This window comes from Poecilia mexicana, unplaced genomic scaffold (genome assembly GCF_051168715.1).
Source record: "Poecilia mexicana isolate PSO_F unplaced genomic scaffold, ASM5116871v1 scaffold_1, whole genome shotgun sequence".
NCBI classification, from domain to species: Eukaryota; Metazoa; Chordata; class Actinopteri; order Cyprinodontiformes; family Poeciliidae; genus Poecilia; species Poecilia mexicana.
Window position 1 is genome coordinate 14,007,808 of NW_028263370.1, and position 25,782 is coordinate 14,033,589.

The 25,782-nt window shown below is 39.4% G+C and overlaps 1 protein-coding gene across 1 annotated transcript in view; it reads left to right on the forward strand.

Annotated features, from left to right (window-relative positions):
• Positions 1-25,782, forward strand: part of grin2bb (glutamate receptor, ionotropic, N-methyl D-aspartate 2B, genome duplicate b) — an 82,574-nt gene that overhangs the window by 16,437 nt on the left and 40,355 nt on the right. Inside the window, exon 2 of the mRNA XM_088007526.1 lies at positions 22,174-22,317. Within this exon, the coding sequence (XP_087863652.1) occupies positions 22,174-22,317 (144 nt within the window). The remainder of the gene's footprint in view (positions 1-22,173; positions 22,318-25,782) is intronic.

Here is a 25,782-nt window from a genome sequence, read left to right on the forward strand (position 1 = left end):
AACAAGCAGTGATCAGCTTGAGTGATGGACTGCTGTTCTGCGTCTGGTGTTGTGTTCATGTGCCAGTCACAGCGGCCGCCTGGCTCGTTTAAAATCACAATATTAAGCTGTTGCCAGAAGGGCTGAACACATAAATGATAGATGCTTCAGCGCTGGCATGTTATCAGTGAGGCCATATTGAAAGAGGAGGTACACAACCCTGTCATCATGTTGTTTTATTGCAACGCTGAAGAGGATAGCTAACATGTGCTACACTGTCTAGGTGGTAGAAGTGCAGCAGCATACATTTCTCTATTCTGTGCATGGTAGTTTTTGTGCCGTAGCTTTAAAACATCTTTAAACTCTTCACAAACTCTCGTGAAGTGCAGTCAATATTCTCCAAAGCTGTGTGTGTTAGAAAGAGCTCCGCTGCCACTGTTTATGAAGCTGACCTTCATCACAGATGTGTTTGCAATGGTTAGGGGAATTCGGAAAGATAAAAAGCCAGCAAGAGATAAAAGACACAAAGATAAGAGCCGGTGGTGAGAAACCTCTCACATAATGTGGTGGTTTTCATGGTTTTGCATCAGGCTTGTGGAAGGCCTCTTAAACACAGAAAGAAAGGGCTGACTTGTGGGTATTTAATCCCTAAAAGCCAGAAAAAAGTTGAGTTTGTTCTAATTGCATGGAGCAGGGGATTGCAGTCATTTACATTCATGAGCGAACCCTCGTTTATTGGGATCGAGATAAGCGCAGCCGCGGAGGATGCTGAAAAAGCAAGGTGGAAGTTTTTGTTCCTGTATCAGTAAAAACACACAGTGTGTTTTTCTCTCAGCGTGGCCTAATGTGTGTTGTCATATTGCAGTCGGTGTGAATAAAATACAAACTAAAAAGAAGAGTTTGTTCTTTACAAGTTGGAATGAAGGTTGGAAATTGATTTTTTTTTTTTTATCCGTATCGAATTGTGGAGCCTTTTATTCATGATGCCTTCACACATCTATTCATTGTTACACCGCAATGTTTATTAGCTCAGAAATAATATGTTTTTAATAAAATTCCTTCAAAGCAACTACTAAGGCTTGGTCAAAGCCTCGTGCTGTTGCTACATCTCCTTTGTGAGAACAGTTGCATCATATATCCGCAAAGAGCAACAGCTTCTTAATGCGACTGCTGGTTATTCATAAAACATCAGTCCAGCGGATCATGTCCCATGCAGATGGAAAACTTCATAAATGGCTCCGTCTTTGTGGGATCCCAGAATGTCTGGAGTAGAAATCAGAATAGTTAATGTTGATGTTCATTTATAAAATACATGTCAAGTGAACCATTTTATAAGTTTGTGATGTGCATGAAAAAATAAAACTCCTTTTTTTTTTTTTTTTTTTTTTTTTTTACTTGCTGATTTTCTCTCTGTTGGTAAGGAGGATGTTCAGTTGTTTTCAGCTTGTCCCTATATTTGAAACTTTAATACAGGCAGATTTCACCAGCAGCAACATGCGCTATTTAAAATATATTAAAAAAAAACTACAGTGAACATCGAGCACATAAGCCAAAATTTCAGAGTTTACTACTTTGCTTGGCAACTCAGAGGTGTAGCAACAGGGTTTTGACTTTAACCCTCTTCGCCCCCTCAGTCTTTCAGAAATCACACAAAGTCCCAGCTTGACTAGGATGCCAAGCTGGGACTAGGCATCCTAGTCACAGCTTGGAGTGATTTTTTTATAAACAGCCTTTAAAAGGCAGAGAAGGCTTGAATTCTTTTCCAGCTGTTGTGTCAATTAGTGGACATTAATTCTAGTAGAATTAGAAGGTTTGTCACACTGTGTGAGAGAGCATTCGTTGCAAAACGAGGTTTTAGAAAGTAATATTTTAAAACATCGAGAGAGTCCATATTTATCAAAGGACCTCAGACATTTCTTGATCCATCATGTTCCATCACAGATGTTGAACACACAACTTGTCCTAAGATGTTCAGCCTCTCACTTGTTCTTTGACTAAATCCCAGACAGGTTTCTACATGTCGTAGCAAATAGAGCTTCTTTTATTTGGCTCTTCCATTTCTGTGCTTCAGAATGAACTTTATTGGCCACGATTGTGTTTGACATCTGTTTCAAGCACTCAGAGTACAAACATTCAGTATAAATATATAAACTTTAGAGTTAAACATCTCGCTGATGAATTTTGGGGTTTTCTTAATGTTTTCATGACTCAGTAGCTGTCACACGTGATGTGTTCATTGGCTGGAGAAGTGGTACTTTTTAAATTCTGACCAGCTTGTTACAGGTCGGCACCAGTCAAGCTGAATTTCAGCTGATTTCAGTCACCAAACAGGTTACTTGGTGTACAACCATTCAAAAGTTTTTCTTTTATTACTTGTGGGTTTAGTTTTTTTTTTTGTTGTTGTTCTTCTTGATCTCTCTACAGTATTTTGAGAATTAAAGCTACATGTCATGTTTACCTTAGCAAATTGATCTGGTGCACTTCGCAAAATTTAACCAGCAACTCCATAGTTTTATTTGTGTGTCACTAATAAAACGTGTGAATAAAACATTTCGATCACTGTTTACAGTTTTTTTTTTTTTTTTTTCAGTCAGACCTGACGCAGTTTCAGGAGACGGTACTAGATATGTGCTGCGTGCATTTATCTCCTCTGATGTGAGTCAGTAGGCTGGATTAAACACTCTTAAATCCTCTTGTAGCACAGAGTAAGTGCTGCAAAAATGTCAGAAAACATAACATTTATTTGAATATGCATCTGCATGCAGGAACATGTCATGTGCAACGTGTACACGTCTCCTCCGCTGTGTGTGTGTGCGTGTGCGTGTGTGTGTGTGTGTGTTTGAGCGGTGGTGAGCGGGAACTAGTATCTGTTGGTGACAGCTGGCGAGCCCCTCCAGGAGCCGCCACTCACACATTCAGCTCTGTTGTCTTTATCTGCGATGAAAATGACACACAGTGAGTGGCACCATGACTGGCGCCTTCAGCTTGTCCTTTAATCAGCCTCGACCCTCGTTCTTAATTTCCATTCTCCTGAGCTCATGTCTCCTGCGCGACTGAAAGTCCTCGTAATTTCTCGAAAACAAGGCAACTTCCATAATTTAGCTGGATCCTTTTGCTTCTCTGTACGCCGCCATCAGACTGTCAGCTTGCAGAGAATTGGGTCTCCAAACTGTTGCTGATGCATCCAAACGGTGACAGAGGCAGAGCCACGCCGCACAATGAGTCTACCACGTAAAACCTCATGTGCTAAATAGCGGATTTGGACTTTCAGGACTGGTTTCTATTTATAGTTCAGAGGATTTGAAATGCAGTTACACGGAGGACCTCGCATACGGTTTTTATTTTTTTAGCCTTAGTTGATATCTTACCGCCCACAACTTTCTATAGAAAGCTCCAGGTATAAAGTCAGGTAAGCTTGTTGTAGGTGTGTAGCTCTCGCTGAGTCTGAGAATGGTAGATTGAAGGTAAGCAGGGACTTTGCTGCTGTTGGAGCCTGCAGAGTGCTATCGCACACAGCCCTGTTTATGCTACCTACACTGATGGGGAGCAGCAAACCCCAAAATGTTCAGAGTCAAGAGCCACTCGCCTCCGACTTTATCCTTCTGCTTTTTTTTCCCGCACCCGTCTCTTTTTGCCTTCGCCGTCTTTTTCCTCTATCTTCACGCTGCATCTTTCCCTCTAATCTTCTCCTCTGTCCCTTTTTTTTCTTCTTCAGTTTTGGATCAAAGTAAGCCAGCACTAACTGGCAAGTACAGGCTCAAAGCTTACATTCCCACCCTTCAAAGGCAGTGCTTTGGTATTAGTCAAAGAAATTCAATGTTGCTTGCATTTTTGACCTACTGGGGAAAAAGTTGAATGTTACATATGCCATTTATCCATTTCTCACTTTCTGCCACAGACTCATTAGTCAAAGACACTGCTAAGCTAGTTATCTCTTTTTTTCCTTAATTTACTTTACCAAGTCTGCTCAATAATTTCTCTTGCATTAAAACATCCTTTCTTTCATCTCTTACATGATCAGCTGCCAATATAAACTAATAACTTCTAATGTTATAAAAAAAGGTTAAAGCTGACTTATGTAATGTAGCAAGCTAATAGCTAATAAAATCTTGCTACATTACATAAGTAGCTTGCTACAAGCTAATAATTATCTATTAGAATGGTTTTAAACAGTGATGTTTAATTCTAATCATGTTGGGCATTTGCACCATTGTTTAAGTTGTTTTCTGCTAAACACCTATTTTAGCTAAAGTCAAAGACTGCAATTTGATGCTAGCTCTGAGAAATAAGATCTAGTTTTATGAAGTAAGGATAAAAGAAAAAAGCAGTCAGTGTTATTTATTGTAAAAAAATTTTAAGTAGTTTGTTTTTTAAAATGTGAAAAACGTCTCTCTGAAGAATCTTCATGGAGAGATGGACATTTTATTAGCATTTGACATTTGAAATAAATTGCCAGAGGTGCATTTCCTTTTCAACAACAGCACAGACATAACAAAAAGCAGCAAGATACAAATCCAAAGTAGTAATTTACCAAAATCTAAAGTTTTCTGTGTCAGAGGAGAGCATGAGGACTGGTATGACTACAATAATGGCTGACATAAAGAAACTGTGATTTTAGTGACTTTTAACAGATTGTGTCGTGGATTCTGAAGTATTTTCATCCAGTTCAGACTTTTCTTTTTTTTTTAACTTAACAAAAATAACTTTGACAGATACAGTTTACGCTGAAAGCAGTGTATCTCTATGTGTCTCAGCCAGAGTTTGACTATGAACATCTGTGAGCCATGATGGATGATAATTGCTAATTGCTGCTGCCGCTAGTCTGGAGGAACTGGGATCTTGGTTGGAGAATGCAGCTCCAAGTAGGAGCTTTGTGGAAATAGGTGCTGCTTTGTATAAGCAAGCGTTTAGGTACCCCTAAACGGCACATTCAGGGATTTCTCAAAGATACATCAAGAATCAAAGCTGCATTCCAGGTGCGGTTTTGATGAGGTAATAACATTATAACATGATGTAAAGTTTTAAAAAAGTTGATTTTATGTAATAAAAACACAGAGAGGAGCTTTGTTGTTTTCCCATGTACGGTGATTGGATCAAATGTTTGACTAACAGGTCACCAGTCCAGCTGGTCAAGCTTCCAGTCACAATTTAATTTCTTTGTGAATACTAAATCTAGCCTTTTTGATGTGACTTACACTGTAGGATTTATAAGCTAAAATGCAGTTTAGATGTGAACTGCCCTTAGTAAAATCTTTATAGTCCATTCTCTGAGAGGATCTCCTAAATTATTTTGTTACGGTTCCAACTTCTAATTTTCTTTTATGTGATTTTCTCAGGGTGCCATAAAAAGAAGCAAAGTGCCTTAAAATGTAACTTACAAAACCACAAAATCTTAACTTTTAGGTTGTCCACATTCTTTTAAGAAGGGCACAGTGATCTTAGTAAGTTTAAACACTTAATAATTACCTCGGAAAAAATATCTCGAAAAATTTTGCAGCCAGAAATCACTTCGCTAATCCTGACAGACCCAAGACAGGTTGAGTCTGATTTAATCCCAACTAGTGTGAAAGCAAAAGCTACCAGTAAAACTTCTAATGTTAGTGAAATGATTTGTCTCATCCTTCTGGCAAAAAGTTATAATTAGTCTACAAACTTGAGTATTTTTTATTTTTACTGAGCTGCTGTTGCTGCTGACCTCCGGTTGTTCAGTGAGTAAACTTAACATGTGAGAGTGGCTATGCTCCAGTATCTGTGTGCATACAGTGCAGCCCGGTTTAAGTAGGTATTATTTCACACTAATGGCATCTTTAGCAAGGCCGTTTCTATGGCAACCGAGTTGCCAGGGTAACACTGCATGTCTCTTTGAGTTAGAAATGGTTTTCTGTATCCCTGACGTGCCTCTTTTCTGCGAGTCTCGCCTTCACTTTTTTTTTTTTTTTTTTTTTTTTTTTTTGCTTCTCGCCCTCCTCCTTCCACGACTTTTCCTTCTTTGACAGACCAGCTGCTGCCAGTCAGCAAGTCTTGTGCCGTGGAAGGAGACGCGCAGCGCAAACGCAAGGAAAGTAAGGAAGATGGCTTTGGCGTCAACGAAAAAAAAAAAAATTAAAATGGGAGTTATAAGAAAGAACGGATATTGAAATCGGAAGGAAATGATGAACAGCACTGAGGAAATAATGATAATGAGAAGCGGGAAAATTGAAAGAGGAGGGGAGGGCTACAGAGACACAGAGGGAGAAAGAAAGCTGATGAAAGAGACAGGGCGAAGTGATTGATATTTCCTCTGTGGCGCCATGTGTCTGTAGAACTACGTTGCCACACTTAGCAGCCTTTCTGATTTCACCGAGAGAGAGAGGGGAAAGGAGAGAGAGAGATGATGGATTCGGGAGAAAAGGGGCTGGAAAAAGTGCAACAGATTGAGAGAAACGCATGCAAAGACGAGAGGAAGTGGATGTACGGAGATGATTGCACAAATGAAAAAGCGACCAAGAGATTAATGCCTTGAGGAAAGTGGAGTGGGAGAGGAGACGCAGCGAGAGAAAATGGAGTGGAGACACGCTGAGGAGCAGCACGTCATGACAAGGTTCTGAACCGCGTGTCTCTCATTGCACGCTGCGCTTGACTTCAGCCTGCACTCTCACCCTGCGTGCTTGTAAGAGAGGAAGGAAGAACCGAAAAGGCAGAGTGCTGGGATGGGGGGGAGTGATGGATGGATGCAGAAGGAGAAGTGGAGGAAGGAGTCGGGGTGAACTTGACATAGTTAAAGATTCAAATGAACATGTCCAGCTGTAGATCAGCAGATAGGCATGAACTGTGGTGATCTGCAGCATGTAGTGTCGGAAAGAAGTTTGTATTGACTTATTATGGGCCAGAATTCCTTAAATAATGTTGGATACATTTTGGGTCACTCTCAGTGAATATGCAAATAAAATCAACTTGTATAAAAGATAAAAAAGAAAAGAACTGGATGCACAAGTTTGAATTTATTGCGAATATTCTCCAATCTACACAGAAAAAATTTCACATGCAGGCTCAAGGTTGTCTCCACATGTTGCTTGTATTTCTATAAGTCGCAAACAAATGCCACACATTTTGTTGCCTGAGCAGAAATTTGACCCCTGTTCTTTTCAGAAATGGCACAGTTCAAGTAAATTGATTGGGTTCCAATAGACAACTATTCCAGAAGCTGAAGATTTGCTTTCTCTCTCTATGTTCTCCGTGTTTCTGGAATTGTTGGCCTTTTGGAAAGTCTTTGGTTGTCCAAGTTTCAACCTTCTAACCCGAGCGGTCAGCAGGAACACCAAGACTGAAGCTGATCAGAAGCTAGACGATGCAGGAACACTTTTTCAGTCCACAATAAAGCAACATTTACGTCACAAAGATGGGTAACCAAGAAAGAAGCACAGGGATGTGTTAGAATGAACGAGTCGATGTTCAGACCTAAATCCATTTGAGAATCTGCAGAAAGGCGTATAAGTTGATGTAAAGTTCTCCATTGAATCTGACTGAGCTTGATTATATATATATGTATAAGAATGAACTAAACCTTCTGACTGTGTTTGTTTAAGACTGGTTGAGATATGCCCCAAAACTTTCTCTACATTTCTCTTCAACTCTAACTGCAGAGAAATGTTATTTCTACAGTATCGACTCAGGGTTACTGAATACAAATGATTTTCTATTAGTAATAAATATGAAATCCATTTTTTTTTTTTTTTTCATTTCTTAACGTGCACTACTATCACCAGAAATCTCACTGAAATACTCTGAAAGTTGTGTTTGTAGCTAAGTGTGAAACGGTTCACGGCTGTTCTTGGAAATCTTCCCTCCATTTTTTTCCTCAGACTTTGTGTAATGAATAATCTCCTGAACACCCATGCAGAAGCACAAATGCACAGTTTGTGCACACCAGTTGGTTAGTCAGGGTTCAAGTCTAATTATGTCTCACGCTCATTCGGTTTGGTGGAAATTGACCCAAGTAGCGAAGAAAGCTGCTGTGTGTCAGTGATTAATTACCTACTTTGCTAACGAGCATAATCAACTCCTCATGGAGGAGCTTTTCATTAGGTCGCTGGGTCAAAGGTCCCATTAATTTCCACCCCTTCCTACTGTCTTGCTCGACTTGCAAGTTTTTCACTCAACGATCTGGGCGCAGCTAACTGGTCGGCGCTGCTCGCTCTCATGTCCATTATTCTCATTAAATTGAGCTGTTTCAAACTCATTATTTGCTCCGTGGGCTTGACTCCGTCCATTGTTCTCTGTCGTCATCTCTGCCACTCTGCGTTAGGGCCGGGGGTTGTGGGCCCGACTGTCATAATGTGAGCACTGCCGGAGCACCGAATGTAGCAGCGGGAGATTGAATCAGACAATTAACTGCGTCTTCCTTGTGGTGCGAAGAACGGCAATGGCAATGCAGCAGAAAAGACAGCTCGAGGCAAACTCTTGCTCCTTGTTTTTTCTTATATCTTAATGTGTTTCAGTGACTGTGTGTGTGTGTGTTTGTGTTTGTGTTTGCGTGTGCACATGTGGTTTACTGGGCATCGCGTTGCTTCCAGTACGTGTGTGTATCTGTTTGTTTGAGGCTGAATGTGTTAGTGAGACAAAGAGATTAATTTGTTATAATTAGACATTCAGTTGATGATTAGTGTTGCAGAATTGAATACATGATGTCTTTCAGAGCAGATAACAGGCCGCTCTGGTGTTTTAATGAATTTAGATTGTCGAGTGTTGATTGTTACATAACATAAATCTGTTTCGAAACAAAAGACGGGCTCAAATAGGAAAAAATAAAATGAAGTGCTTTGCGGAGTATCTTAAGTCGATATTGGGTTAAATCATGATGCAGGTGTTTGTCACAATTAGATGAAATATGGAAACACGTTTCCTTAAGTTACAGATCCCGAATATCCTTATTTTCCTATCATTCAGGGTGTCTATGTTGCTAAAATGAAGCGAGTTAGAGCTGTCCTGTGTTACGCCCAATGCTCTTCAGGCTGTTTAAGAATCATGCAGAGTCAGCTTTTTTTTGTAGAAACTGCAGATTGTGGTGTTGTGTTGAGTTGCAGCTATCTGAGAAAACAACAGCACAGTCCAGCTGTCACTTTGCTGTCTTTAGCATGTAAGGCAAGAACAAATAGCAATAGCTCAATGATCGAAAGATTTAAAATTGGAATCATAGATATATATATATATTTTTTTACTATGCTTTATTGAAAAAGGAATGACTAAAAATGTACCAAAAAGTACTAGCATACTATTAATATAAACATAAATGAGGTAGTTTTATAATGAACTCTTGCTTGGGTTTAAAAATGCCTCATTAAGTCGGTTGTAGGTGGAAAGATAAGTATGTCACACTGCTAGCGCCACAAAGCTGTGAAAACGGCTCCATCTGGGCCGTTTACAACAGACTTTAGAACATAACTGAAAAAAGCTGGCACTGCCAACTCTGTGGTTTTATAGAAGTTTAAAATATTAACATTGTGTAAATGCCACCGCATCCGGCTATGAGAGAGCAATGATTATTCATGAACAGAGATGAAGAGAAATTGGAGGTTAAGCAGGAGTTTACTTTTTAGACGAATAATTTAATTTAAAGTATAAACAAATAAATAAATAAAGCAGCTTTCTCTAACCCAGTTAGCTTTCCATCTGAAATATGATATATCAGATCGGTGTTTTGGCCAATGGCATGGCAAGTAGCAACGTGCCTGGGTATTTCAGCTGCAACGTATTTTAAATATTGTATATATATGCTGTTTGCTATCCACTAGGCAAATTTATCTTGAATAATTTGGAGTCACATTCCAAAAAAATAAAAAATAAATAAATAAATCACAAGTAGGTAAATCTGCAAATGCTGAACTGCAAATAGGCAAGAGTCCACTGTACTTGATTGAATCAGGCTCATGTCTGGTATTATACTGTATTATTTACTGTAATATTTACCAATATATCACTTAAAATTAGGCGGAGTTCATCTTTGATATTGTAACAGAAACTCGTTTGCAGTTTTGCCTCAATTCTAAATGTATTTGAAAACTATTACTTGCTTGCTCTGTTAAGTACAAGTTATTATTATCTTTAATAAATTAATAAATTAGATCAAACACAAAAGAGTGAACCTGCAGCAGCTTGCAGCTGACATGTTGCACATTAAACACGTATTTCTTGGCCTGTTCAGCCACTGAATTGACTAATATTTTATTTTTTTGTGGCCCAGTTATTAAACATCATGAGTCAGTTTACACCTCGAATTGTAAGGTATTTACTGAACAGCTTGCTGTCTTGCTGTTTTGTTTGTCTTATGTCGTTTATCCTGCTGAGCAACTGATGTCACTCGAGTTTCCAGGCTAAATGTAGATCTCTAAGAAACATGACTCAACATAAAAACTCAGCTGCAAATCAGCGATGGATAGCTGGATCCTTTGTACTAACTGTCATTTAAAAAATTGTGAAGTTTTGTGTGGCAGTTTGGCGGCTTTAAGGAGACAACAAGGGTTTGGTAAAGCATTCAAGCTTTTACTTTCTTCTGCTTTTCAAAGATGTACAGTTGCAGACTTGCGGATCTTTTTGCATTCATTGTCACATGCAGACGTTGAGTTGGTTGGGCGTGGCCAGCAGCAGTTTATTTGGACTTAAAGTGGCAACACGGCCTAAAGCAGCTCATTCTGAGAGAAACTCGAAATAGGCAAAAATCTCATTGTTTTAGAATGACTTTATTCAAGGAAACATAAGATGTCACCTTTAAATTGTGACTTATAATTGTGACGCCATTAGATTTTAATCAGAAAACTGACTAAAAGTACAGTTTGCTCCCTGCCTGGTAGTGTTGGTACTGAACTGACTGTAAAAAGATTTAATTTTTGAGTTTCTGATTTACCCATCATGGCCCGATGAAGCTGGAAAGGGGGTTGAATAAGACTGACATGACACTTTCATAAACATGACATAACACCTGTCATGAACATGAATTAGCCTTCATGAATATTTATGACTGTTGTCATAAAGCGTCATTCGGTAAATTATGACACTTTTAATACAAAGTTGACATTATTCAAAATGTCTTTGTTATGACAACTTGACATTAACCAAGAAATCATTACTGTTTAAACTTTACCTTTAATAACACAAAGTTACCTAATTTTTAAAGTGCAATCAGTAATACTTTTATAACAAATTTATATCAGTAATGAATGATTACCAATAAGGGAAACATTTCTAGGATTCACCCCATTTGATCAGTGTTTTGTGCAAATGAAACACTCTCACCTCCAGAGCTGATAACTGCGACGCCTTAAACTTTTAGCCATTCTCGTTTACCTGCAAATTATTCAAAACATTGCTGGCAGCAAACTTTCTGCGTGGCAGAAATAATCCCGTGTGTTTCCAGTGCTTTTTAGATAAGATCTTTTTTGGCTTGTGTTGTTATTCTCTCAGGAAACACTCACTGGCTTGTGGATCTTATCAGCCTAGCATGCTCTATCGTTATCTACTATCTCATGTTCTGAGATCAGACTGTAAATCGCTGTTGCATGAATCACCTGCAGGCTTTTGAGAGGTTTCTTGTAAAGCAATATGTTTCACGGTATACTTCTTATTATATTTGTCATAAGCGTTACATTTTGGGCTGCACATGTGTGGATTATGCCTCGGTTGTATTTGCTGCTGTGCACCAAATGTCCCCATGTGGGAAAATAACGAACGGAGCTCAGTTAGATGACAGCACATTCACTTGTTAGAATGGTCCAGTCAAAGTCCAGATCTAAATCTACTTTAGAATTAGTTTCAGTACTTGAAGATTACTGTTTACAGACACTCCATGTGATCTGGAGCTACTTTGCCCAGAATCACGGACAAAAAAAAAAAAAAAAAAAATATATATATATATGTGTGTGTGTGTGAAAATCTTTACATTTACTCACAACTTAAGCACTTAAAACCACTGAAAAATATATTCAAGTCTGTACTTTTAACATCACGTCTAAGTTTTTCAAAGGTCTTACTTCATATTAATGTGATTTAATTATTCCCTAAAGATTTGTACCAAACATCAAGATCTTAAACACCACATTGGTTGACAGACATTTTATCTGTGTTTCAGAAATGCTGCCAAAAGAGAAACTTTATGACTTCATGACTGTTGAAGAAGTTCAAAGAACTGATCTAGAAACAGTTTTCAGAATAACTTGTGTCAATGTCTGAGGCTGGTTTAGTCCTTTTTCAACCAGGACACTGAGAATGTTTCCCCCCTTGGTGTGAATGACTATCACACAGATGTGCTGTCAGAAGCCCAGCGTGAGAGTTTTCATTTCCCCATGCGGAAATCCGGCAGCCCCAACAAGTAAAACACTGGTCGGCTGTTAAAGGACTTTAGTGTGTGGTGGCTCTGCAGGTGCCCTCTGGAATGAGTAATAGTTTTCATTTTTTTTCCCGGAAGCGGCTATGAACAAAACGTACCGCCAGCAGTGTGGAGACTCTGTGAAGCACAAAGGCGACGCAACCAAAGATGTTAGTTTCAGTCGGAGATTTGTGGGGAATGTGTTGATAGCGGCGTCGTTATGCCGAGACATGCTTTCCCTTTCTCACCTGTACCAACTTCATGCTGCACACTTAATGTAGTGTGCCTATAATAAGCGGCGTTAAGTGATTCACAGAGAAAGAAGACAGAATGCTGTCCTCCAGGCACCGCAGAAAGAATAAACTAATAACGTTTTTGAAAATAAATCACACTTTAAAAGGTCTTCTGCATTAGAAACTTGCTACGAGTTGTTTCTGGCGGTATGGATTTCGTAAAATACTCAATGGGCATTTAGAGCTGAGTGTTTGAACTTGTCCACGAAACTTAAATGGCAAATTGAAAAAGAACATAACCATCTAAGGAAATATTAAAACATTTCTCCTGCATCAACGTCTGCGTTTAACTTTCACATTTTTAACTTGTTTTGTGATGTGCAGCATCATTTAAAGCCTTAAATAAATCTGAGGTTGCAGCAGATTTGTCTCAGCTGTGAAGACAGTAGCCACATTGATTTCAGTCATTGCGACTATTTAGCACCGTTAGTAGACATATGGAGCCGAGGATGTAACCTGCCATTCCTGACACCGGTACAAATCTACTACCGCCACCTGAACCAGCCACCCACCAACACTGACTGAAAAGGTAGAAACCAGCATGTGCTGCTGCAGGCTGAACATTACGACACTTTGGTTGTCTTTAAGGTGCCATCGGTAGACAGAAGACTAGTGTGCAAACAGCTTCTGATGTACTTTTGGCTGTTCTCCTTGTAAAAAAAATTGTAAAGTTTATTCACGTTACAATGTGTATGCATGTTATTTTACACGTTTCTGCATATTTTTTGACATTTTATGAATTAGAGAAAATCCATAATAAATTCCAAACTTAAGCAGCTACCCCAACTGACCTAATTTAAGTAAAAATAAATTTAAAAAAAGTAGTATCCTGCTGCTTTCCAGCTAAAACATAACAGTGGTGAAAAAACTATTAGATGCACTGCAGATTTTTAAAGTTTCCTCACTTATTGGATCACTGTCACTTCTAAGAACACAAAGACAAGTTTTAGGCATAAGCGTTCTTTGTCTCAAAATGCTCACTTTCTTTAACCTCCCGTTTCATCCCTGAACACCATTCTGGGTCACACACCCGCTTCCGCTGCTCATGGCGCTGACGGGGTACGATGCAGGGCCGTAATTGCAGTTTTCAAGGACCTAAAATTTTTATAAGTATGATTTTAAGAACATAAAACTTGAAAGGGGGAAGTTGCCCTTTATTTCCCCATGCAGACTCCTCCTGTTATTTTAGTATTTTGAAATAAAGTTGTTTTGGTTCGTATGGACGGTCACTTGAACCGCCTTTGTTCAAGCAAGAAGTCGTGGAATCAAATCAACAAAAATCTTTCCGAATTTCAACTCAGCGTGACGTCCCCTTTACGCGTTCTGTTGCGAAGGTTCTGATTAACACTCGTAGACCCGATTGAGTAACACCACGTCGAACACAATGTGCTCTGATTGTTCAACCTGCAGCAACGGAATACAAATCAAAGAATATCAGCCGCATTAATGTTACAGGATGAAAATCACTGACCAGAAGTGGCTGCCGCTGATTTAATCGCATCTATTGTATTTACGCACGCCACACAATCATAGTGAATAAAAAACAAAGACAGATTTAACAGCATCGACACTTCATAGCTGAAGATTTTCATTATATGGGCTATCTTCATTAACTGTGACCTAAATAAATAAATAGTGTTTCCAAATATTCCCTTCGTTTGTCATTTTTCTGTCGCTTAGCATATTTTACATTATAAAAAGCAGCTCAGATTCTGACAGCGTGAAAAAGTTGTGCTTTTTAGCTGTGTTTCACCGACACTTTTTTTTTTTTTGGCCCAAAAATAATGTTATTAACTCTGTCGGACATTAACGGGAGCTTTAAAGTAAAACTAACAATTAGAAACGAAAACTTGCTCATTTATTATTAAATCGCTGAGTACAAAATGAATCAACACAAGATGCTATGCTTCATTGGAAATGTGAGGCTGAGGCAGGTTGGGCTTAAATGGAGCAGGAGTGGCAGCAGCAGCAGCAGCAGTGCTCAGGCTGTGAGGAGGAGAGGATGAAGATAAAAGTGCTGAAAGAAGAGTGTAATGAAGTGGAAAAAGCCGAGTGTTGGAGGGAAAGATGTGTGCACTGCCATCGGATGGGAGCTTTTTTTCCCCCACCCCTCACTTTTTTTTATGTTTGTGTTTGTGAAGCCTTGCCTCTGTGACTTCTGAGGGTTGCTTGCCTGTTTTCTCAAGTAAGTCTTTCTCCGGCTTTAGCAGCCACCCCCTCTCACCACCTCCCCCTCTCCCCACCCCCAATCCTTCTCTCCATCAGGGGTTGTCGAGCACTGGGCCGAAATGTCGCTCTTCTTCTACAAATCTAATTGGAGACAGGCTTTCTTTGGCATGACATGGAGATGAGTTGCCAAATCCTCTCAGCCCTCCCTCTGGAGGATCGCTCGGCTCGGCTCAGCTCTCGTGCGGCGCCGCTGCACACCGATGCAGCAGCTGCGGCGGCTGCGGCGGGCTGATCACGTGCCCTGAGAGGTGTCTGTGACAAACGAAGGAAAAACTCACTGTCCTAATGGGTTTAAATCAAGCAGCAGCTCCTGACTCGTCTCTGGCAGGCGTGTTTCATTCTAATGCCTCCTGCTGAGAGGATAAGACGCTCGCTCCGTCTGGATCATCTGGGGGAGGGGGGGAGGAGGAGGAAAAAACAGAAAACTTTGTGTATATTTACACAGATGACTGCATGCATTAGCATGTGGTTATTTCTGTCATCCGCTGGGATCTCCAGTGAGTTCAGTGAGAGCGCCGGCGTTAACCTCTTAACTGGAGGTCATGCTCGCACTTTAGGCTGCAGATCAGTACGTCAGGGAGCAGGAGTGACACACAGAGGTTTGTTTTACTTAGAGAGCTCTCGTGGCTTATCTGCACAAAGGTTGAATATTGCTCCTCGAGTGATTCACTCTCCCACCAGCTGCTCTGAGGAGTGTGTGCGCGTGCGTGCGTGTGTGTGTGTATGTGTGTTGTGGGGAGGGGGATTCACACAACTGTTGCAGGGTTTGTGCAACTATTTTGAGAATGGTGGGCTCAGGCTGAAACATGAAAGCAATGTTTGATGTGTCTCACGATCAGCAAGAAAACAAAAGATGCATAAAGGCAGCGAGAAAAATGATACAAAGAAACATGACAGCAATGAATTAACTGGCCCTGACTCGCCACAGATAAAAGAGTACACCAGTGGATTCTGAGATGCTGGGAAGATCTTTGTGATCAGATAGTTGTTTTATTTTTATTTTATATTTATATCTTTTGTGCTGTGATCTTTTTGTTAGGTTGACTGTAATAAACAAAGACAAATAAGTCGCAGATAAATTCCAGCTGAATGCTTTGCAGTTCTTCAATGAATTTATTGCGGCTGAACTAATCCCATTAATTTTAGTTTTTTTTTTTTTTTTGGGTCGCTTTTTAAACTGTCGAAGCTTAAACGAAACAAAGGTTAATAAAAATGAAATGCTGAACTGGAGGAAATGCGTTCTCCTGATGTCACATTAGCAGTTTGGACTGTTTGTAGAGTAAAAGCTACTCAGATTACCAAAAGTTGGACTATAACCATTAAAAACCAATCAAAGTACTTTAAAATAGATAATAAACATGCAAGTAGTCAATGCAGAGACTGTAAAACTGTGGTGACGATGAGCTTGCTTTATGGTCCCCTTCAACACTTTTTATGAGATTTTAAATTTTTTTTAGCAACTCTTTGTTCTGTTTAGTAAGATCAGGGCATTGCATTAATTAAATTAAGTTATGAATTATTTATGTTATGTATTAGGGTCTTATTAGGACCAAGGGAGAAATGGTCCAAGCCTGTTTTTTCTTCATATTATAGAATACTTTTTCGGAAAAGGTTTGTTTACTTGTTCTGAAAGGTTCATTGCGACTGTGCTGTAAAATTCTCTGTGAATTTTAAGGCCAGTTACTGAAATTAAAGATTTGTTTTGATTGTGCTGAAGAAAATTCTGCCATTCAAGACTTGTTATCTGCATTTCAAAAATGCATTAAGTAGATTATTCGGTCATGTGGCAACATGGGAGCTCTGCTTCATCACCATAGCTTTGGAAATTATTGCAGTGTCTTGATGACATCACGAAAATGGCCATCATGTAAATGGTCACGTAATGACTTTTACTATTATCTTCTATTGAACAACTCACATTTGAAGCATTGATACTTTTGATAAAGCTGGATTTCAGGCTGGATTCCTGTAATCTATCCTCGCACTCTAGTGTGGCATGCCTGATGTGTGTTAAAGGCAACAACTGCTAAATTCTCCCAATGTGTGCTTCCCTAATAAACATCAGACCTAAAATCCAACCTTGTGGAACTCCCATGTTTAAATCTTAATGAGCATTATCAGTATTCACAAGAAAACTTGACTATTTTTGTGAATGATCACTGGATCATTTAACTGGCTGGAAATCGGTTTTGTCTCAAGAAATGAAAAAAAATAAATAAATAAATAAAAGAACCATAAAACTCAAACACTGTGCAGAGCATGGCGTGACCTGCAGATGTGTATATTCATTCAGGTTTTATTTAATGGAGCATGATTAATATTAATTTTTCCAGCGAAAACAAACTGCTAATGCGGGATTATGATGTCAGTCAAATCTGATGCAGACAGATGTAATCAAACACAGCAGCTTGGTCTTTCAGCGTCATTAGCTAATTAGATTAGTCTATGAATCTTTTAAAAAAGCTCAGTTTACAAATCAAGTCCCCACTGTGAAAGCTGACTGAACGCCATCGAAGTTTATTTTTAGCTCTCCTCTCGCCGCATGTTTCCCTACCGCAGTGCTCGTCTTTAAGGACGTTCTTTAATGCATGCAGGTTAAAGGCATAAACAAAAGCCAACCAGTGCACCAACATTCTTTAATAAATAAAATGACTAATTATTTTCTCTGGCAGCCCCGTCGAGCGCTTTTCTTCTCTGAAGAAGTGCAGAGGCCGTTCGACACACATTTAATACATCAGCGTGGCTTCTGCAACAGTGATGGGAAGCCAGCAGGTTTTGTGGAACAATGTATTTCCAAGGATCTTCAGTAAACACATTCTCTGCTGAGCCTCATTCAGCAGCTCCTTGAATGGCACTCCAGCTCGATGTCCAGAAACCCAAACACGGGTACTTTCTCCACAAAGGCCACCATCGATCATGAGTGACTGGATGCCTCTTTTGCTCTTCCTGCAGTCAATAACAATGGCCTTTGTTTTTGTGGTTTTGAGGAGCAGGTTATTGAGTATGCACACTCTGAAACCCGCTCTCTCTCTTCTTGCTCAAGATTAAGCTGACTATTATTGAGCCATCCAGAAACTTTACGATCTTGTTGTTTGTTTTGTTGTGAGGAGTGGCGACACAGTCATGTGTGTAGAGGCTGTTGAGGAGTGGGCTGAGCACACAACCCTGTGGTGTCCCGGTGTTCGGTCTGAGAGCAGTTGAGGCGTCGGGATCCAGTCTGATTCTCCTGGAGCAATCTGGCAGGAAGTCTATTATCCTATCACGCATGTTGATGTTGGAACTTCCAGATAGCCAGCCTGGACACCAATCGTTGTGGGAGGAAAAACTGGATGGAAAAGCAGTTTTTACATACATGGATTGATCAGCTCTACCCTGGAAACTTGGAATAGTGCTCAGACGTGTTTCAAAAATGCCATCTCATAAAATGACGATTGTTCCGCATGCAGACCAGTTTGTTTGCTCTGCTGGCTTCAGTGGGCGTGAAAGACTCTGGGTGTTAAATTGGCTTGTTGGCAGTTCAAACCCCTCAACCACTGAAAACATTTGGTGCATAATGAAATGATAAAATGCATCAAAGGAGACGTTGGACTGCTTAGCGAGCGAAATCAAATTTCCAAATGCAAGAGAAGAAATATTTTAGCTGGAAAACTACATTTTTCTACCCAGAACTTTTCATACACTGATCATTGGAATAGATGTCATATTATTTTGGGCTTTCATATTATTTGAATTTGTCTTGATTTTTAAAAAAAATTTCTGTAATCTACACAAGGTCAAATATACATATACAGACACAAATATACATCCTCATTTTTGACCACAATTTTAATCAGAAATGGTGAATCTTATTTAACTTTGTTGGTTTTCAACCCTGCCGATGTTGAAGAATTTAGAAACGGTTCCACTTCATTCTTCCATTTGGCAAAAAAACGAAGCTTCTTATTGCAGCTTCCGATTCAGAAAATGGTTAAAGGGCGAGTCCACCTATTTTTTTCACTACCTTGAGCATCTTTAATCTGCTCTTGATTAAAAACATCAATACTTAGACTCTTCAAACCTGGACTAGATTATTCTACACTGAAAGTAGAATATTCGAAACCTAGTTTGTAATTTGTGAAACCTTTATTTAACGTTAATTCTAAAAGATTTCTCAGAATTGGAAGCTGCAATCGGACATTCATCGAAACTTAATTTGCAATGCATGGAGAAGGGATTGATTAAGCCTCCCCAAAGCCTTGAACTCAACCCTGTTTAAAATCTGTGGGGTAAACGTTTGACCGTTCACAGAAAGCTAATTTGTGAGTAGACAGAGGCATACACACAAAGAGTGAAGACAAATTACTTCTTTCTTTTTTTTTCCCCCTCTGGACTCTTGATGGAATATTATATCAAAAACAGACAAGCAAGCGAGGAGGCAAGCAGCTCCACTAAATGCTGCACACAGACTTTACAACAACCATCCCTTCACACCCCTGTGACACGAATTAATGGAGCCACAGGCCATTATGTAAAAATGGAAGACAAAGAGAAAAAGACAGGGCAATGTTGGAGGAGTCAAATAAAAATGGAAGAGGAAAAAACTCGCACCGATGTGAATAATAGATATGACATAAAATAGGGTTATTAGGACGTGAAGAAGAAAACAGAATGTGACAATGAATAGCTGCAATTTTAGAAAGCAGTGCCCTCACAATAGCCGACGAATGGCAGGTTTGATTTCATGAGTGATTACATCGTACATCACTCGCGTTTGGAAAGAAGACGCAGGGAAAAAGTGAGATCAAGACAAAGCAGGGAGACATGGCACTGAAGGGGAAATGATACTGTTTGAGTAAATTAGAGAGTACAAAGGACATAGACTGATTCAAACCAGCTAAGGAACTAAACAAAAAGCTGCTCTTTGCCTGGATCTCTGGATATTACAACCCTGCTTCAGTGAGGATGGGTCGTAATGAGGCATTTTGTGAGATTTTGAAGGAATGGTCTAGATCAGACATATCACATTACATTATTGCCTAAATCTCAATAAGAATTTATGGCAAGAGTTAAAAGGCGACGTTCAGAGACGATCTCCATCTGTGTGATCTCTCAAACATCCGGCAAACTCTAGACAATTTGAATTAGGATCAGACAGGGAGCGCTTCACACTTTTAGCACATTTATAACGGCACAGATTTCAAAGCTTTAGCAGATCGGGCTGCTCAGACTGATTAGGCAAAACCGATCATTTTCAATGGCAGTAAAAATCACAACACCTCCAGCCTTTTTTATTCTCTAGTAGCCAGGGAGACGTGTGAACGAGGAGGCAACAGATGGAAACCTAGATTTGTGACATGGTTAAAGAATGGCTGAATAATAAAGGGTGAGATAAGGTGCACATAGCACTCATCAGTGAGTCATTCAGACGTGCACCGCTGGAGGGAAATGCTTAAACAAGTATGACTTTTTCAAAGCAGGTGTGAGTTAGAGGGTGAACGGTGCGCCGGCTGCCAATCAACGTGAGAATGCATTCATTACCTCCTTTAACAGAGTGGAGTGTACGCACCGCCATGCTGCCAGGTTGGATAATGTGTCAGGGTTCGGCCGGCACATACACACGCTACTCAGACAATTATTTCCAACACTGCCAGTATCTCCACCGTGATTTGACAATGATAGGATATAACCATATGATTAAAGCGGAAACTATGGAACACGTTCATTCTTTCCCCTGGGGGAAAACGGCGGATGAATGGGAAGATATAGGCTGACATCAGAGCAGGGGTAAATGCATTAGTCCTACCCTGCTGCCATGATTGATTGATTTATAAGTATGTGTGTAGGCAGAGGTCAATATTTAAAGGCCGATCCAACACCTCCCTCCGTCTTTGTCACCTCTCAGCAGGACGTCTTGTTCTGTACAAACTGGGAAACAACTGACAGGATGAGTTTCTTATTACAGCTTGTCTCTTTTGTCGCCGCTGGTTATTTGCATTTCTAAATAACAAGTGTGGACATCTTCATCCCCACAAGTTTCCTGGCTGTTTGGAAGTGAGTTACTGACCTGTCCTTGATGGTATTTTAGAGCCAAATGTTCTCCCCGAGCGAAAAGAAAACATCTTCCATTGTCTCACAAGGAGAATGACCTTTTAAAAAAAAAGTTTGGTGTCCGTGAATCAGACGCCTGAAAATACAAATAAAGAGTCTTGGAAAAATAGTCGTAGTTAAAACTGTTGAACATTGTGTAAAAATTTACAACAGTTAAAGAGTTGTGCATATTTATTATTGCACCTGTAAAGAAGTTGGGTGTGCTTTGTTCCAGTTTTGTGTGGCGCACATAGGAGGTGTTAGTAATGAATAAAAACGTAAAAAAGAGTGGCATTTGAATTCCCCAGCCGAACCTAAGCTTTATAGAATCACTTTTGCTGCCGTTACAGCTGAAGTTTTCATAGTTCATCTTCACCAGTTTTTTTTTTTTTTTTTTTTTTTTTTCTGCCAGTTTTGATTGGGTGGAGAACATAATAGCAGCAATCTTCGTTTGTTGGCTCAAATTTAGCTCTGTCTGACCGAATCATTCTAACACATCTGCATGCTTTGATCTGCGTTGTTTCCCTGGCTTCATGATTGGGGCTGATTTCCTGCTGGAACAGGAACCTCCTTCCCAGTCTCAAGTCTTTTTGCGGCCTCTTGACAGGTTTCCTTCCTTGACAGTTTTTTATTTGTGCTGCTTTGGATTTTTCTTGAAGGGTGAACTGGGCATAATCTCACACCTGAGCTAGTGTCATTCTAGTTATTAGTTAGAAAATCATGAGATTTGCTCATTGCCGTGGTGGCAAACTGTTCCTTCCGATACAAAGTGATTGAGCCAGGTTTTACTATGGGATATCAGGCTAGCAGTGACTTAAACATGTACATCCAACTTTGCCATTTTTATTCGCAGCATTTTAAAAAGCATTTATCAATTCTCTTATCACTTTACAATATTGCACTGCTCAGTGTCGGTCTATAACGTAAAGTTCCAAGAAAACACATTGAAGTATGTGGTTGTAACTTGGCAAAAACTCAAGGGAATACTTCAGCAACCAAATGTTTACTTTAGTAAATGTCAATTTATGTACTTTAATATTTGACACGATATGTGGAGCAGGATATTGCTTAAATGACTAAATGTGTCAAACTGTCTCACATTGAACAAACAGAAAAAAAGCTCAGTCATGCAAGACCTGCTTTGTTTCTGAGGCTCTCAGGAACTGGACATGCTCCACAATTATCCATGCCCTAAACCTTCTTGCTCTCTCCCATGATGTGTGACTCATGACCTTGTTTGCTGATTGGTCCCATGTCTCTGGTTTCCAGGACGACCACTCCATGTTCTTCCAGTTTGGCCCCTCCATCGAGCAGCAGGCGTCCGTCATGTTGAACATTATGGAGGAGTATGACTGGTACATCTTCTCTATCGTCACCACATACTACCCTGGGTATCAGGACTTTATCAACAAGGTAAACGCACAAAAAGACACTTTGGCGGCATCCTGCAGCAGTAACTGTTGTCTTTTCCTTTTTGCAATCCAAGGAAAATCACTTAAAGTTTATTCTTATCTTCCGTTTTATGGGATTCGTTCTGTCAGGACTGAGTTCAGCTACTGAAATGGTCTGAAGCTCATCTGTCTCCAGGCACATATCCTCTGGTTTTGAAGCCCTAATTATCAGCATTTCAAAATGATAAAGTTTGTCAGAGTTTGCTCCAAGTGGATAGCTCTCTCCCGTTTCTCTTCGCTTTAATGGAGAAGGCTTAACATGCCCTTCTGAATGCAGCTTCAGCCTGCTTATCTCTGAGGCAGGGAACAGACCAGTTAAAATGAAAAGGGAGAGCATGAGCTCCTGAATAACTTAGAACATCTGAGAGACACGACAAGGTTACTGAAAGTCATCTAATCAAATTTCATAGTGATAGTGCGGCAGTGTCAAGCATCTTTGCTTTGAATATTAAAGCAGCGAGCCATTTAAAAATGAAAAATAAGAATATAAAAGAAGAAGCTCATGCTCCTCTGATGAGCTTTTTTACAATGGTCAGATTCACTTTGTATCAACTTACTAATTCAGAGGCATGCAAAAGTTTGGACACCTCTGGACAAAATGTTTTTTTTATAGTTGTGTGAGTAAAATGGGGTTTTCTAAATGCACACAAGTACCAATAGTTTTAATAAGACAAAATAACCTTTTTGTACTGCTAGTAGCATGGGCTTGTCTGACTTTCCTATAGTATCACAGCAGAAAGTACAAATATTATACTTTTACATGACTTACACAAAAATTAAACCAGTCGTCTAATTACTTTTAGCTGAAACAAAAAAGCAATAACTAGTCCTACTATGTAGCGTTCCTGCAATATTGCATATTGACTATTGTAATTAAAATAATGTTATCTACATATTTTTTTTAAAGTTTTATACATGACCTTAAGCAAGAATATAGATTAAAAACCTGAGTAATTGAGCACTTGTAAAGAGCGTATTCTGTGTAATATTGGACTTTCTTATATCAAATGATCTACCTAACCTGTTTTATTCAAAAGTGTTGATTATTCTAAAACAAATCTATGCAAATCTTGAGTCCGGTAATCGGTCCTGCCTCGGCACACTTCAGCAAAATGCATTTAATGTGTCATGATCCGCGTTTCTGTGTGTTTATTTTTGAGATTTTCTGTGTTCAGTCCTGTTTTCCTGTGAGTCTCTGTCCTGTCCTCTCCATTGATTGCTTCCCAGGTGTGTCTCATTCCTTGATTACCCTCCCTGTGTATTTAAGTTCACCTGTTGTCTTTGTCTCCTGTCGGATCCTCGTCGTGTGAACCAGTCTGTTTCCCTGTGTTCTTTGTGCTCCCCGTTGTTCTGTACCTCGACATTAACATTAAATCACCATCATCTTCATCTTACCTGGGTCTCTGTGTCCTCTCCTCACCACTACCACCACCACCATATGACATCATGTGACTTTTTACAGCTATGCGTCTTTCTTGTGAATGCAGGAAAAGTTCAGTAGCTTGAAGAAAGTATGGAGCAAGAGACTACCTGGCTCTTAAAATGTTTTAAACCTTGTACACCTTTTAAAACTTGGCATACCAGTAATCAGTCCTTGTTGAGCATGTAATGTTTTAACCAGTGGCAAAATTTATTTTTGGGCTCTTTGTTACCAGCAGTCAGTCACAAAGACACCGTTCTTTAAATTAACTTATGAAAAGAGCCAGTTTAAGACAGAAAATAGGATTTCCTAAAGGTTTGATTGCCTCAAAACCCAGCATATTGTAGCTCAGTGGTGTCTGACTCTTTGCCAGGCAGACCAAAATCAGTTCAAGGATCAGGACATTTTATTAAAAAAAAACTAAATTTGCTATAAACACAAGAATAAGCTTACTGTGAAAAGTTCAATTTTTAGCTTCCCACTAATACAATAAACATGCAATATATTTCTACGAAAGGAATAAAACCAGATTTCTGTCGATGTAAATAATTGTAGAACAAACAAAATTGAAAAAGGTTGTGCTTGTTCGCTTCATAAAAAGAAAGGCATGCGATGTACTACAACTTTGATTGGATTGTAACAAGAGCAGCATACGAGTCAGTCTTTGTTCAAAACACTCTGTCTGCCTTTAGCTACGTTAATTTGAGGACATATCTGTGATTCTGTTTACTGTAAAAATTAAAACAAAATCAGGAAAAAATGGAAATTTAAAGATAAATACGTTGTAATTAATTTTGTGCATCCAACATTTTCCCTTACTGTTTTGCCTTATTTCCAGTCAAGTTCATCTCCCACCAGCTTCCTCCTCAGTGAGGGCATTTCTTATAAGCTGTCCAGGCTGTCTAAGCTTGACTCTTTGCCCATTTACCATCCCTAATTTCATGATTTACCAAGCTGCATACAAATAAGTTTTCTTCAATGTTTCTTCTTGACCATCTCACTATCAAATTCGTAGCAGCAAATTAGACGTCTTGACAAGGTTATTCCTCTCATTCACCTGGTCTGGCAGATGTGTCCTGTGTGCAGCTTTTTAGTGCAGACTCAGAAAAAGGGGAAGGACAATTCCGATTAATTGGTCGTGTCTACATCTGCACATGGAAAGTGGTAATTTGTTTATTGATTTAGTCACAAATACAGCATGCATAAAGCATGACACTAGCAGACACAAACATCAGAAATGAATGAATAATCACATTAAATTATGACAAAACAATTTCATCAGACCATAGTTTGAAATTCAGATTTTTATGTTGTGTGTGAGAAGCCAAGTGCTCAAGTGGGCCCCCTGCTGGCAGGGTGTATGAACTGAAAGATGATGGCGCTCCCTGTTCAAGTTTAACATATACTGTAGTATTTTTGCACAGTACTGTTTAGTCCTGTTATGATAGCAAATTTTGCTCAAAAATAAATTGTCCCAAAAACTATTATGATAATCAAGAACACTGCCTTTTTGAGAGTTTTCAAGTGACATAATAATAATAATAATAATGGCATTATACCGTAGGTACACCCTCTCAAAATCAGTAAACTTTAATTTCTAAAGAACACTTTACTCTGGAACTGGAAGACATTTTAAATACCCCAAATAAATAAATAGAACAACTGAAGTCTATCTAAACAAATTTGCCTTTCAACAAAAGATACAATCATAGTCTCAGTTTGGGGAAAACAGGGAAAACTGACAGGACTTTTGTAAACAAAAACGCGCAAACTAGCAACAAATACTACATTTAAATAACTCAGTCAGCATTTCTCTGGGTTGCTCCTAAAAATAGGACTCCAAAAACATGTTATTTTCATCCGTATGCTTTATTTTGATTAAAAATTCAGGAGTAAGTGCAAACAGAAAGACAGTGAATTACTTTTAGTGTCACAGCACCTCCATCTTCATGTGGTTTTGTGCTACTGGTGTACCACAGTGCCTCCAGCACAGCTCCTTTCCTGCCT